At 52.3% G+C, this 15,788-nt stretch overlaps 1 protein-coding gene across 10 annotated transcripts in view; it reads right to left on the bottom strand.

Annotated features, from left to right (window-relative positions):
• Window positions 1-15,788, bottom strand: part of SYT7 (synaptotagmin 7) — a 167,105-nt gene that overhangs the window by 51,370 nt on the left and 99,947 nt on the right. For 3 of the 10 annotated variants that reach the window (XM_024110634.3, XM_005289206.4, XM_005289207.5), the window contains 2 exons: window positions 15,223-15,438; window positions 8,697-9,062 (listed from right to left, as the gene is read on the bottom strand). The exons of 2 other annotated variants lie outside the window; for them this stretch is intronic. In XM_024110634.3, the coding sequence (XP_023966402.1) occupies window positions 8,697-9,062; window positions 15,223-15,438 (582 nt within the window). Of the gene's footprint in view, window positions 1-8,696; window positions 9,063-10,922; window positions 13,597-15,222; window positions 15,439-15,788 lie in introns of those variants that run through there. 5 more of the 10 variants (XM_042858163.2, XM_005289208.5, XM_065591828.1 and 2 more) reach the window with 3 other exon arrangements.

The raw sequence follows: 15,788 nt of genomic DNA on the forward strand, positions 1-15,788 counted from the left end.
ACTAGGATTGCTATGGCTATGGGAGGTGCCCTGGTTCTGAAAGAGAGGAGTAACGGTGTGCGGCGGAGAGTGATCCTTGGTGGTTTGATAGCTGGGGCTTGTTGATGACCAAAGCTCAGCTGGTCTGTGGATAAAGGCAAGTTGGTATTTTACTGTTGCACTGGCAACCACTGCACAACTTGCCAAAATGCATCCTGGCCAACTCCAGAAAATCTCCCAGTGACTTCAGGAGGAGTTTCACCTGGATTTGGACCTCCTTCCAAAGCATCACGTATTGGCTGAAGCAGAGGGAGGATATCACGCTAGACAGCCCAATGCTCTGATCCAGGATGGTAAAGCCTATGGTCATATGGTTTCCGAAGCACATTCATTTCAGGTGATAGCTTTCCGTAAAATTACCCCATCCTGGGATGATATTTCTCTCTCTCACTTCTCAGCCCAAAGGAGAAAATTTATTTAATGAAAAGTTCGGGAAAATTCCCCTTGTCTGTATTTGAAATTATCCTCATCAGGGCCAGCTCCAGGCACCATCTTGGCAAGCAGGTGCTTGGGGCGGCCACTCCGGAGAGGGGCAGCAGGTCCAGCTATTCGGCGGACGGTCCCTCACTCCCGCTCCGAATGAAGGACCTTCCGCCGAATTGCCACTGCAGATCGCGATCGCGTTTTTTTTTTTTTTTTTGGCTGCTTAGGGCGGCCAAAACCCTGGAGCCGGCCCTGATCCTCATCTAACTGTAATCTAATCTAATCTATTTGAGGCAGGTGTGTATTGGAGAGATGGTAGTGAGGAATGAGTCCTGATGACAGCTCTGCATTGGGGAGCTGCCATTGGGGACAGTGGTAGGGTGGTTGGGTACAGGGATGTTGGTTCTAGCAGAGGAGGTCACAGAAATGTTGATTACTGAAGGCAGCCTGGCTTTACTGTAGCTGGGCGAGCTGGTGCTGGAGATGGATGGAGTTGGAATAAGCCGGCTATTGGGGAGCTGGTACTTGAGAATGATTATAGGAGGCTGTTGTCGAATCAGGGTGGGTATGGAGACTACCTATGATGCAAGCTGATCTGGGTGCTTGGCACAGAAATTGGCCTGGTAGCATGGGTAGGTTGGGTAAGAGGGTGGGGATACTGGAAGGTCTTAGTCGTATGCAGATTGCCATGGGAGGCAGTGAGTAGTAGGAGCTAGAATTGAAGGATAGTTCGTACCAAACGGGGGAACCTCTGGGGAGCTGGTGTTAAAGGGCAGGTTTTCTGTGAGGGGAAAGGGCCTAGCTTAACAAATTAGGCCTAAGCCATCCCTGCTTTAGCTCTGCTGTGGTCAAAGGCATTTCCGAGGGCTGGATTGATCTGTTGTTTCCCCAGCTCAAGCCGCCTGGGCTAAGTAAATAGAAAGGTTCTCCGCAGAGTATTGCTGGTCGCTCAGAAGCATGGACCTTCGGAATGAGTGTCAGCTCCAATTTAAACCTCACCCCTGCTGGGAGCACAAGGGCTTTTCAATTCTGAGTGAGCAAGACTTTCTGACCTTTGTCGCTGGGCAGCGGTTCTGCGGGCCCCAGGCTCTTATGTGTTGTGGAGACAACAAATAGCGTCATGACCCCGGGTCAAGACTTTGCCACTGAAGTGTGATGCAGCCGCTCCGACACATACGTGCCACTACTTATTACGGCTGACGAGAGCGTCTTGCAGATGCTTTCGCATCTCTGAACTCACTGCTCTCGGCTGGCTTAAAAAGGTACCGGGGCGCTCTGGGCAGGGGCGCTGTGTAATTGGATTTGAAGCTGCTGCGTGGCTTGTGTCTGAGATCAGATGATCATTGTGCGAGGCAGGAAAGGCCGGGCATGGGAGCAGGAGAGGTCAGGACAAATAGCACGACACTCGGGAAGGAGCCAGAGTAGAAACAGCCTCCTCTTGCTCCTTGCAATTCTAAATGCATCTGTGTTACAGATCACGAGAGATGGTTCGCTATTCGTCGGCGAGGGAGCATTGTGCTGCGATTAAGGCACGGAGTAGGAGTCAGGCCATCTGAAGTCCCAGGGTGGCCTTGGGCAAGTGGCTAAGGCCTAGATCCCCATAGGTATTTAGGTGCCTAACTCCCACTGCAACCCATGAGAGTTAGGCACCTAAACACCTTTGAGGATCTGGGCCTCAGCTTCTGGGCACCTCAGTTTCCTATTCAAAAGGGGGCTCATCATACATTTCTGTCTCACACTGCAGCTGGGAGCACGATCTCATTCAGGTACAATGACCCAAACTAGGCGCCCTACACACCTGAATCCACCTTTAGGCCCCTCACTAAGCGGCCTGATTTTCAGACGTGCCGACCACCTGTAAATCCCACCGGTTTTCAAGAGGAGCCGGCACCTCTGAGAATCAGGCTGCTTCGGCGCCTAGTTTTAGGCACCCACTTTTGATGACATTGGCCTGCTTGAATAAGGCTGGGCTTTTCAGAAAACCTAAATATCCGAAAGCTGATCGCTTAATTCCCTTCGTTGGCGTTGACAACCCCGGCCCTTAATTTTCCCAGCAGCAAAGCGGGACAGAAAGGCGTTTTCATCCTGCTTCACAGAGCGGGACGTTGAGGCATGGAACAGTGCAGCCATGTGCCCAAGGTCATACTGGGCATGTCTACACTGGAGCTGTAGGTGTAAATGCCGGCTTGCGGAGACCTACCTGCACTAGCCGTAGCGTGCTAAAAATAGAGTGTAGCTGCGGTGGGAGCGACTAGCCACCCAAGTGTGTGCCTAGCATCTCGTATGGGCTCGTACTTGGGGCAGCTAGCTCCTCCCAACACTACACTTCCATTTTTAGTGCACTAGCTCGATCAGATCTAGCAAGGACATGTCCTCATCTCCTCAAGGACATCTTGAGGACATCTCCTCAAGCGGGAACTGCCACCTCTTGTTCCATACTCAGTGTGAGTCAGTAGCAGAGCTGGGGTTAGAACCCAGTCCGCCCAACTCCTTTGAACCCCTAGACGGTGCTCGCTCACTGACTGATGCCAAGGGTCTCCCATCTGATCAGTGGAGATCTGGTATCTGTAGAGCACTTTGAGAACGTGGGTTGGAAGATGCTAAGTGTATGGAGTTATTATTATTAATGTCCTGGGAGCACACCCTTCCTTGCTGCAATAGGTAGACAAGAGGGTCTATGCAGAACTTCCCAAGGCTGGGACAATGTCCATTTGGTCCCCAGGGCAGTGTCAACTAGTTTGGACTGAAAGGAGCCCATTTAGAATATTTCCCTCACCAACTGCCCTCTGTCCCCTAGGTTCAGTCTGACACTATCTGCTGGGATCCAGGCCAGGCAGGACTCTTTAAAGGGAACATTTTGAAATTCTGCGGGAAGTTGAACTTCCAAACGAGGGAGGGACCATGGCCCAGGGATCACTGCTGTTACCCTGTGGTCCCAGTCCTACAAGGGGCTGAGGGAATGCACTAGGTGGCCTCAATTCCTCTCTCAAAGTCATTAGGCTCTGAGGGTGTTCAGCACGTGGCAGGACTGAGCCCCACATTGCTGGATTGTGCTCTAGCTCTACCACAAGTTATGGGCTGGGATGCTGGAATCACTGGGTGAGGTTCTCTGCCCTGTGCTATGCAGGAGATCAGATTAGATTATTAGAATGGGCTTAAAGTCTATCCAGCTATGCAAAGGATGGCACGCTGAGCTGCTGTGACTAGCCAGGAGCCTGCACCAGCCAAAGCAATGAGGACTAGACAGAGTGAATAGGGTCTGTTGGAGCTGCTGCCATCAGAAGCATGGGTGGGTTTGCGTTGGCAGAGGCCTAGTGCCATCTGACTCCACTCCTAGGTAAAGTGCTTCTCGGAAGTCAGGACCAGCCAACAGCATGGCAGCAGCTGTGGAGCAGGGCCCTGCAAAGATGCTTGTCTGTTATGGGGGGATTAGGAAACACAGAGTGCAGAAAACAGTGGCAAAAAATACCCCTGGGCCCTGGTCCTTTGTCTCACTCCCTGAGTGTCACTGCTGTGTTTTGTTTCTTAACGGAACTAGAAAGGTTTCCTTAGGTGAATGGGAGGCAGCTCAGATGAGGGAGAGAACTGAGAAAGGTCATGCAGGGTGAGACAAAGGCCAGACAGTGGGAGGGGGAAGGAGAGGTCACATGGGGCCAGACCAAGTGGGAGGGGCTACAAATGGTTGGAGGGGATGAGACAGAGCTCAGACAGAGCTAGGGATGGTCTGGATGGGCTTCTTCTACTCAGAGGCTTCTTCTTCTTCTTCTTCTATGTATTTTGCCGCCCCAAGCATGGCAGTCAGGCGGCTTTCGGCGGCATGCCTGCGGGAGGTCTACTGGTCCCATGCCTTCGGTGTACCCGCCGCCGAATTGCTGCCAAAACCGCGGGATCGGCGGACCTCCCGCAGGCACACCACTGAAAGCCGCCTGACTGCCGCCCTCACGGCAACCAGCAGGCCGCCCCCCGCAGCTTGCCGCCCCAGGCACGCGCTTGGTGCGCTGGTGCCTGGAGCCGCCCCTCCTTCTACTGCATGATTTGTATCGCAGAAATGCACTGCAATTGACAGGAGAAAGGACAAGAGAGAGAGAAATTGGTTCCAGACATACCTGAGAGAGGAAAGAAGAGGAGAGAGAATGCATAGGTGCTGGAACTAAGGGTGCTGCCGCACCCTCTGGCTTGACACGATTTCCATCATATACAGGGTTTAGAGCAGGGGTCTCAAACATGAGGGCTGCATGCGGCCCGCGGAGCTCTTCCCTGTGGCCCACAAAGCTCCCTGTGGCCCCCCCCGTTACTTCCTGTCGCCGCCAAACTCCCCTCACCCTCGCCCCCCCAAGTTATTTTATGTGTCAGCTAAGCTCCCCGTGCGCTGCTCCCCAATGTTTGGGGCCAGTTCTCTCCCCCGGGCCCCGCCTGCCGCCCCCACGCACCTCCCCCAGGTGTCCCCCGGCCTCACTTGCTGCCCCGTCACTGCCCCAGAGCCTGCAGCTCACGCTCTGCTCTGCCGGCTTCAACCATCACTTGCTGCCGCAGGGTCCTAGTGCCCCCCTACACTAGGGTCAGGGCAGGCTGCCCTTCCCCTGCCCTAGTCCTGAGCCTCTCCAGAGCCCCAAGCCTCTCCAATGCCCCAAACCCCTCATCCCAAGCCCCCACAGCCCTCACCCCTGCACCCCCTCCTATCCCAAAACTCCATTCCAGAGCCTGCACCCCCACGCCCTGCCCCAGCCTGGAGCCTGCACCCAAACTCCATCCCAGAGTCTGCACCCCAGACCCCCTCCCCCATCCAAACTCCCTCCCAGAGCCTTAGGCAGGTGGGGGCGGAGTTTGCGGGGGGGGCAGGTTCTGGGCACCACCAACTTTTCTACAAATCTGCCACCCCTGGAAGAGGCAGAGCAGGGGTTGAGTGGTGGTGCAGCCCAGTGCAGGGGGGGGGGGGCTTTACTGAGTGTATATATATTATTAAAACCACTTGGAGGAGCAGGTGGAGAAGAGATGGGGCAGGGACGGGGCCTCATGGAAGGGGTGGAGTGGGAACAAGGCCAGGGGCAGCGAGGGGGGGTGTCAGTGTCAGTGATGCGGCCCTCAGGCCAATGCACTAGTCCTCATGTGGCCCTCGCGGTCATTTGAGTTTGAGACCCCTGGTTTAGAGTTTGGTTCAATGGCTCTCAGCAACCCCGCTATACAAATTGTTCCAGCCCTCCTGAGAGAGAGTGAGGATCCTCCAGACCAAAATGGAGGGAGAGAGAAAGAGAAAGACCTTGACCAGATACCAAGTAGGACATGCACTCATCTCTGCATCTAGAGACAGGGAATGCAGACTAGCCCGGTGTGGAATGTAGATTTTATCAGTGAGTCTGGGATGGCTGCATTGCACATGGTGAGACAGGCACATCGTCCCAACCAAGTTCCAGCTGAGCCTTTGTGTCTCCTACAGATACTGGACATTTTAGGAAAGTTTTAGATATTTTTAAAATTGTTTTATTGGGACTATATTTTGTATTCCTTCGCCTGCAAAGGTGAGTGCTTTAGCTGTCATGAGCCTGACTGTTCAGGGCTCAGAGAGAGCCACAAAAGAACCCAAACTAGCACTCATGTACCTGAACATGCCACAGATTTAAAGTCTGTTATTCTGGGCCCTTCGAGGGCCAGAAGTGTTGGATCCCATTGGGAAGCAGTTGGAGATCGCCCCTTCCTGAACCTGGATCACATCTTCCTAGAGATTTACCAAGCTTCCATTCTCTCCCATTCCTGATCACACCAACCAGCTTCCCTCATGGGCAATTCATCCCCATGTCAACCACAGCAACTGCTTGCATGGAAAAGAAATACTAGGCAGATATTTCTGTGCTCTGCATATCTACAGAATAGCCCACTCAGCTCCAGCCTACTGGCTATGCGGGGGGGCACTGGCATGTCTGCCTTGCTATTTAAAGGCTCGGCTCCCTCTCTAGAAGAGCAAGCGTTTTCACCCACTTGAGATCCCAGGATGCTTTGCGCAGATGACGCAGCCTCCTTAGTGTAGCCTTCTGTGGGTCTCCAGAGGTTAATAAATGCATGTGCATTAAAATGCGGAGGAGCGGGAGTTTGATGGTAAACAAGATGAAAAACAAAGTTAATGGTTTTTTGGAAGTAATGGAACTAAATGGCTGTGCTCCTCGAAGGGCAAAAGCAATAGAGCTGCTCAGCTCGTTCTCTTTCTGTGGGTACTTTTTTCAACCAATTAAGGCTGGAATAAGCAAATGAAGCTGTGCAAACAGAGAGGTCTATAATCCTCTGGAGGGCTAATGAGATTCATCTATAAATCAGGAAGCAGGCAAATGGTGCCTGCTATGAAAATCTTTAAGGCCAAGGCCAGGAGGCAAAAGGCCCTTGGTGCTGAGCAGGGTGTGAACAGCCACGGAATTGGCTGAATTAATAGCAAATTAACCCCAAGGATGCTGATCACCATCATTGGCGTAGTGAGTTTGCATCTTCCATCCAAGGATCTGAAAGAGCTTTACCTATGAATTTACCTATGAATTAAACCTGACGCGCTGTGCTCTCCATTAGGCAGGATGGATTCCCTGCCGTGAGTCAGAGCCTCAACTGGCGTCAGTCAATGTGGTTCCTTATCCATCTAAGTAGTTACCTGGCATCTGAGCACTGCCCACTCACTAATGGGTTTTAGTCTCAGAACACTGCTCTGAGGTCAGGAAGCATTATCCCATTTCACAGATGGGGAACTGAGGCACAGGGCAGAGTAAGTGAACAGCCCAGGTCTCTTGAAGCCCAGTCCAGAGTTCTAACCACCAGACCATCCTTAAAAATAAAAAATAAAAATAAATTAATGGAGATATCCTATCTCCTAGAACTGGAAGGGACCTTGAAAGGTCATTGAGTCTAGCCCCCTACCTTCACTAGCAGGACCAAGTACTGATTTTGCCCCAGATCCCTAAGTGGCCCCCTCAAGGATTGAACTCACAACCCTAGGCTTAGCAGGCCAATGCTCAAACCTCTGAGCTATCCTTCCTACCGACCACTGAGTCAAGGGAGCAATGCTAACTTACATCAACTGGGGATCTGGCCCATTCACTCCAATGGCATTACATCAGTTTACGCCAGCCGAAGATCTGGCCCAACGTGTAATACACTCTATGGGAGTTACAACGTGGTTCCCATTGAATATGGGTCCCGCTGGCTAAAGAGTGAATGGAAGAGCAGGGCGCCTTGGGAGAGTATTGGCAGGGGAGGGGCATATGCTCAGAAGATAAGTGAGATTTTCATAAGCAGAGATATAGTGACAGCGAGGGACTCGGCTTAGTCCATGGCATTGGGAATGTAAAAGCCGTCACTGACAGGAGACGCATTTACAACTGATGAGAGATCACACGCCTCCAGCTGCTCTGATACAGCTGCATTTAGGGATCACGGCCGTGAAGGATCTGCGGACTAACGCTCCCAAGGATAAGCACAGACAATCGCCTCCTTCTTGGTGGGAATGTCAGTTTCCAAGCAGTACAAAGAGAATCCACCCCATGGTGGGAAGAGAATTCCTGTCCCTGAGCTGACAGGCTCTCTCCTCTCCCGAAGGCAAGACCATGTACTGTCTGCAGCTACACCTAGGGATGGATCCAGGACCACACGGGCACTTTCTCCCAGGTCTGATCCAGGATTTTGGTTCAGCCCATTCTATAGACAGTGAGCAGCTGTGGAGTGAGGAGCCAGACCTGCAGTTCCCCAAGAGTTTGTGGGGTTTTGGAACCAGGATTCAGCAGCTCTGCTAAGACGGTCTCAATGGACCTGTTCTCCTGCTTTGGGAGAAGGAAGTGGATGGGACTTACTGGTTCCCTGAGGCAGGAGGGCTGGGCCCCAAAAGTTCCTCTCCAGCCAAATTCACAGGATGCTTTAGTCTGAGATTTTACTGGATATGTGGGGCAAAGCGACTGGATTTGATGGGAGCAGAGAGGGAGGGAGGGAGATAACCTTTCCCCAGACACATTTGGAGGGAGAGGAAGGAGAGAGAGACCCCCCTCTTCCTCCGTGTCTCATGGATTGGGGACAGAGATCCATGCAGGGTAACAGCTGCCTCTGCCACGTGCAAATAAGGATCAGAGTAGTGAGAGAGCTGGTGGCGCTGCCCACGAGAGAGAAAAATTCAGTGGCTGACATGGCATTGGGTGCCTGCCACTGGCTAGCAAAGAAGGAGCAAGTGAAACAAACGAGAGAGAGAGAGAGAGAAGAGAAAGAGAACTTACAGGAAGGACTTCACGTCCAAGCCTCGGTTGCGAATCTGCCCCACCACGTGGTCCCAGCTCCCGGGGTTGGAGCGGCTCCGGCCGCCAGCCGTCCGGTGCTTGGAGCCAGCCGAGACCCCTTGCCGTGACTGGCCACTCCGGCCCCGGGGGTTGCCGCCGCTGGAAGAGGAGCTGGTGTGAGACTGTAGGTGCCCCAGGCTCTGGCTGGTGGTGGGCTGGCTGTGGTTGCTTTTCTGGTGCTGGCTAAGCGGCTGCTGGAGGCTCTGCTGGCGCATCAGCGTGCGGGGACGCTGGCATTTCGGGTCTCCTGCTGAGGTGGGGATATACTCAAGGGTAGTGGCTGTGGACATGGTGGAGTCCTCGAAACTTAGGGAGAGGGAGGGCAAAGGAGAGGAAAGAAAGGAGAAGAAGGTGAAGGGGCAAAATTGGAGGAAGCAAAAGAAGAGAGTTAGAGAGAAGATGCCCCAGCGTGGCGCGCTCTCTGCCGGGGGCCTTCGGAACCAGCAAGCCGCCCCTCTAGGTTTTGGCCCTGTCTCTTCCTTCCCAGAGGCGCAAGCTCTCTGCCCCATGGCCATCTCGTCTGCCCGTCCGCCCCACTCCATGTCTCCCAGACTCTGTCCGATCCTTGAGGGCTTGGTGTGTCCGTGAGCCGACGTTGGGGATACTGCTGTCCCCGTTCCTTTCCCACTCGGCTCGCGGGAAGCCTGTGCCTTCTCAGCACGCTGGCTGACCTCCTTTCTGAGCTAATTAGGCTGCTGCGTGAAGGCGAACCCCCCAGTGTCTGCACTGCTTCCCGTCATGTGGGAAACGCCCCTTTCCTCATTGGCTGCAGCTGGACAGCCACTCAGTCCCTGAAAGGGACTGTGAGGTTGGGGGCTCTCCAAAGTCCCGGGACCGGGCTCCTCAGCAAAATTCAGGCCAAGCTGTTGTGAAAAAGGCGCATTCCCAGCCACTCAGGTTCTGAGGTCAAGCACCACAGAAGCCCCTCAAGTGTACTGTGCACATTCCCTGGGGCACAGCGGCAACGTCAGGCCTGGCGCATGCATAGGGCAATGACTTCCCAGTATTCTCTCTCCTGACTGGCTGCCCCTTCCTCTGCCCCCACCACAAACATGCTGGTGATGGTTCAGTGCCAATAGGGAGGCAGCCCAAAGCCCAGCCATGAGGTGAAAGCCCCTGGACTCAAGCTTTCCTTTGCCCTGCAGAGAGGGGAAAGATGCCTGCTTGTCTCTTGCATCTGTGTTTTTTAGCTTTCAAGATGGGTCTGCATTTAAGGGCCAGATGCTCAGCCGGGGTAAATCAGAGCTGCATCACTGACTCCAAAGGGACAACGGCCAGGTCACGATCTGTCCTTTGCAATGTTTGAACCCTGGTGGAACAGCTGAAAAATACAGCCAGCTGCCCACGTGGGGACAGGGGCTCATCTGGGCATGAGATACGGAGCTCATGGGCTGACCCAGGACAGAGCACGTGGCAAGACAATGCAGTGGTACAACTAGCTAACCATGCAGCCAGACCCATGGGTGATCACATGGCTAAGCATGCAGCCAGGCACATGGTAAAGCACCCAGATAAACACACAGCCAGATACATGGCAGAGCACCCAGATAAACACACAGCCAGATACATGGTAAAGCACCAGATAAACACACAGCCAGGCACATGGTAGAGCACCCAGATAAACACAGAGCCAGATACATGGCAGAGCACCCAGATAAACACACAGCCAGATACATGGTAAAGCACCAGATAAACACACAGCCAGGCACATGGTAGAGCACTCAGATAAACACAGAGCCAGATACATGGCAGAGCACCCAGATAAACACAGAGCCAGATACATGGCAGAACACTCAGATAAACACACAGCCAGATACATGGTAGAGCACAGCCAGACAAAACTGAGCATGCAAAGTAGCACGTAGCTGGGCACACGATGGAACACATGGCAAGCGCCCCAACTGGGAATGCAACGGAGCACCTGGCTGAAGACATGATGGAGCCCACAGCTGAGCACACACTTCCTGGATATTTGACAAAGCCTGTTGCTGAGCACACAGCTGTCACATGAGAGCATGCACCTGAGCACATGGCTGGGCGCAAGGCAGAGCACATGGCTGTGCACACATACAGAGCACCCAGTTAGACACTCAGCTGGACAGTCAATGAAGCAGGTAGCTAAACATGTGGTTGAACAGAGGAGCATGTGGCCAGGACCCAACTAACCTCTTTGTCCCCCAGCTCTGCTGCTGCCATGAGGACATGCCTTCGTCTGAGACGTCCCTGTAGCAGCCGGCTGGGCTGAGGCCAGGGTATTCACCATCCACCCTGATGGTCATTTCAAACCTAAGACCCTGCATGGTTCCCAAGGGTACAAAGGAAGAACAGCCCAGCCACGGTGGCAGCAGATGCCACCTCCGTGGCACATACCAGCCGGGCCCTGGGGGAATCGCTTTCACCGTGGCAGCAGCAGGAAAACCTTGTCTACTTTCCATGTGGGTTTGGGCTGTAATTATGGCTGAAACACAATGGTGAAGCTGTGCCTTCGTGCATCACGCAGAGAGCAGAAAGGAGAGAGGGAGAGAAAAAAGAAAGATCGAGAAAGAGAGAGATCAAGAAAGAGTAAAGGGAAAGAGAAAAAGTAAAGTCCTGAATAAGCAGAGAGTCCACCTCAAAGCCCCAGGTGCCCTGGAGAGGTGCCACCCAGCTGGCATTGCCTCTGGCTTGGCGTATATTTTTGGGTTCCTTGGCAAACATGATTCGGAAGGAGCAACGCCATCTGGGTGACGAGTCCCCAAGGGCGGCCCCTGTGCTGCCTGCTATGAAGCAGAGATGGGCCTTTCCCAGCCGCTGCCTTCGCTTCCATACTCGGCAACCTCATTTCAGTTTTCTATCAAATCCTAAATTAGTCCAATTTACAACCTCTCAGTCACAGGAAACTAAAATTGGCTGCTCTAGGCCCCGAGCCAGCGGAATATATAAATTTCTATCAGCAGTAACTGACGCATGGGAGCCGCTTCTGATGCAGAGGGGACTGTATGAACCTGGCATCAAGCACACCTGGCACTCTGGCATCTGCTAGTACCTACTCCCACCCCCGGGATACTGCTATTCCTATGGCACAAGTGAGTGCAGGTCGACCTCCTCCAGACACACAATGCAATGGAGAGCCCCATCATAGGTGTCAGCTACAGGAGTGGCTGTGTTACTCCCCAACAAAAGGAACTTCATTAAAATACAACCAGGTCTGTAAAGCAGATCAATTCCCTCTGCTAGAAACCTTCTTAAAACAGGGGCCATTGTATTTAAAAAAGCAGTAAAGACAAAGCCAAGGGGAAATTCATGACAATGCAAAGGCATTACAGTCTAGAAATTCAAAGCTAAATTTTCTCAAACACCCTAACTCTGCCCCATTTCCCACTCTTAAATGCACTAACCACATGTCATAGACTGGTGCCTGTGCCAAGTGCTTCAAGTCATTTTCAAAAGTTTGTCAAATCTAGCTAGCTAGCTAGTTACACCCTGCTATCTATCTATCTATCTATCTATCTATCTATCTATCTATCTATCTATCTATCTATCTATCTATCTATCTATCCTTATGCACACTCATCCATCCATCCCACCTTAGATGTATATATCCATCCTTCCATCTATCCATCACTACTCCCACCCCCATGGTATCTGAACACCTGAACGAGTCCTCTCTGGAACAGGTAATGTGTCTGGGGACCATATATAGAAAGTGTGATGTGAGTGTTGTCCTGTCTTGCTCCAGTGGGTATTTGTGGGTGGGAAGGAGAGATCTTTACTCTGTATCAAATGGGTAGGAGGCAGGTGCTCTGCCTGACACAGTCCAGGAGTGTGGATTTGAGGAGGGATTGTAGCTGGGTATGTTGTTTCAATGCAGCGATAATGCAGTTTGCATATCATAAGACAGAAAGGGGTCTCTATAGAAGAGGCATGTAGCTCATATAGGAAATGTATGGAAAGGGCCATTGGAAAAATGTCTCAGGGATACAGAAGGTTGTTCAGGGACAGAGTTAAGGTTATTTATGGAACCTTAACTCTGAATTTCCACAGTTTCTTTCTTTCTTTTCTTTTTTTGTAAATTGAATCTTAACTTACAATTTCCTGGCTTTCAAATTATTCTTTATAACAATAAGACTCTAACAAAATTTTAAATGACAAATTTGAATATGTTATTAAAACCTTACTGGCATCTTAACAAAGCATTTTGTCTGGGAATTTCCTTAGTTTTTTTTAAATGAATATATTTCGACACAATTATATGTGAAAACACACCATACATCTATATATGTTCTTCTACTTTGCTGTATTTCTAGTTAGGGTGCAGAATTATACATGATATTCAGTGAATTACAGCACAGCATAGTATCTGAGTTAAATACTGCACCATTGGAGTCTGTACCTTCCTGGATCTCAGGCAGTTTAACCAACAGAGATTAGAAATTTAGGGCCAGATCCTCAATCTGTTGCAAATCACTGTAGCTGCATGTAAATGAATAGAGCTATGCCAATTTACAGCAGCCCAGAATCTGGTCCAAAACCTTTAAGCCAAACTGAGTTACGAGTCTCCTAAAGAAATTCTGTTTTTTTCTAACTCTGATAAACCTCAAACTTTTCTCCAAGTTCCCCTCTGACATCAGACTAAGGGAGCAAAATGTTGGGGCCCAAAAATTTAGTTTATTGCAAAAGTTAGACCAAATCTGGACACAGAATGGACTCCAAGAAGTCACTACTGCCGTTAGCCCCCTCCATGGGGTGGGGCTAAGAATGGTCCTGCCCCCTAGGGTAGGAATGGGATGGCCCCAGAGTGGGGCAATCTACCAGCTGTTTCACAACACAAACCAATGACTCCATATTGGAGTGTTCACCCATTGGAGCAATTCACTAGTAAGTTACCAGAGCCTCCCCACCCCCACCCCCCCTCCGGCTTGGTACTAAGCATGGAAGGGGTAGAAAGCCAGCTGAGCAGCCTCCTACCTTGCTCACTCCCCCTACCCCCAGATACTTGCAGAAATGTAGGCATAACCCCTAGCCTGCCTGGTACCTCTAAGTCTCCCCCACTTCTAGCACTGATCCCCAGGAGACTGAGCATTGGGCAGGCGATCTCCCTTCCAGGCCCATGTAGCAGGCAGTATCCCCAGGATTAACTGACTCAAGCACATCCACGGGGCTGCTCGGGGGGTGCTGCCCCACTGCGGAGGGTGCAGCTCTGCCAGCTGGGGGAACCAGCCACCTAGCAACAGTGACATGGGAACGGCCCCTGGTATTTGGAAATCAAATTAATTAATTTTCACCCACCCACCCCCACTCACTAAGGCCTCTCCTCACGCTCCTCTCTCAGTCGCCATGGACAACCCCACCATCATTCCTGTTGCCTAGGTCTGTAATCTAGGCGTCATCTTTGCCTTGGCCCTTTCTGTAGGTCCTCACATCCAGGCTGGGTCTACACGTTCTCCTGCACACCACCTCTAAGATCCGGCCTTCCTTTTCCATCCATACCTCTAATAGTTTCATCCACGCCCACCCCGTCTTGACCAACCTCCTCCTCTCTGGCCTTGACAAAAGCAGTCCTGCCCCACTTATCTCCTGTTCAAAACACCATCACAAAGATCATTTTCCAGGCTTGTAGCTTTGACATTCTCACCCCTCTCCTTCCACCGCTCTGCTGGCTCCTCCTCCACCACATCAAACACAAATGACTTCTCACTTTCAAGGTCCTCTCCAGCCTAGCCCCATCCTACCCAATGTCTCTTCAATGCCGCCAAGACGTCGGCTCCCCTTCTGCTTTGCCAGGGCCTCCATCATCCACTTGTTAAATGTTCAGACAGGCCCCTTCATGCTCTCTCCCTCACGCACAGCAGAAGCTCCCCATGGACATCCACAAAGACACCTCGGTGTCCTCCTTCAAACTCTCCTGTCTAGACCCACCTGTGGTCTCTAGCCTTCTACTTTGATTGTAAGCTCTTTGGGGCAGAGACTGTCTTTTCCTGCTTGCACAGTGCCTAGCATAATCACAGAAATAGAGGGCTGGAAAGGACCTCAGGACGTCATCCAGTCCATCCCCCTTACCTAAGGCAGGACCAAGTGTACCTAGACGAGTGCTGACAGGTGGCTGTCAAACCTGTTTTCCAATGACAGGGATTCCACACTGGGGCCCTGGGTTCTGACTGGGGGCCCCCAGATGCTACCGCAATGGAGATAATGACAATACTTTGCCAAGGATCAAGGGGATTCTCATCACACACGGGGTTAAATTCCCATCAGGTGGCGACGTGTTTCCTGCCATCTCAGACATTCCAGACTGCCCTGTCCGATCCCACTGGGGTGGGGTAATCCCCTCACACGATCCCACATTCTCCTGGACCCCCTGCCTGACCCCAGTGGGGCGGATAAGCCACTCAAACAGCAGGATAGTCACCCAACCCCGTGCTCTGCTGGACCCCATGCTGCAGTGCCTCGTGGGGCCGGGCTGGGCCTGTGAAGCACTCTCACTCACTTGGATAGGCTGAGCTTCCCTGCTGCTAGGTGGCTCTGCACCGCGTGCCATCGGCCTCTCCCCGCCTTCCCATTGCTGGGCTCGCTGTGGGCAGACAGGCTGCTCTTCATGCCGTCCTCTCGTAGCTGCTGCTTCTCCCCCAGGCGTCCTTCTCGCTCCCCCGCCAACCCCGAAGCGGAAGAGGCGGCCAACTTAGCGCCCGACAGCAGAGAGCCACTGGGGTGGGCCAGATCCACCAGGATGGGCGCGAGGGGGGGTGGCGGGGAGGAGGCCACACGTGGGGGGAGAAAGAGAGAGAGAGAGAAAGAGAGGGACAGACAGACAAGAGACAGACAGACAGAGAGAGAAAGAGAGACATCAGCACTGCAAAAGAAAGGGCTGGGGGGGAGCCTTCGGCAACAGGGAGAGGAGAGAAAAAACAACAGGCGGCCCCGGCTCGGTGGTGTGTGATGGCAGCAAAGTTACGTTATCCCATAGACAACGAGGGGTTAAACAATGGAGAAAACTGTTAGGAGAGGCACCAGTACAGGCAGAGGGAAAGAAAAGCCATGTTAGTGAGAGCTTAC

The sequence above is a fragment of the Chrysemys picta genome, chromosome 4, assembly GCF_011386835.1.
Source record: "Chrysemys picta bellii isolate R12L10 chromosome 4, ASM1138683v2, whole genome shotgun sequence".
Lineage (NCBI taxonomy): Eukaryota > Metazoa > Chordata > Testudines > Emydidae > Chrysemys > Chrysemys picta.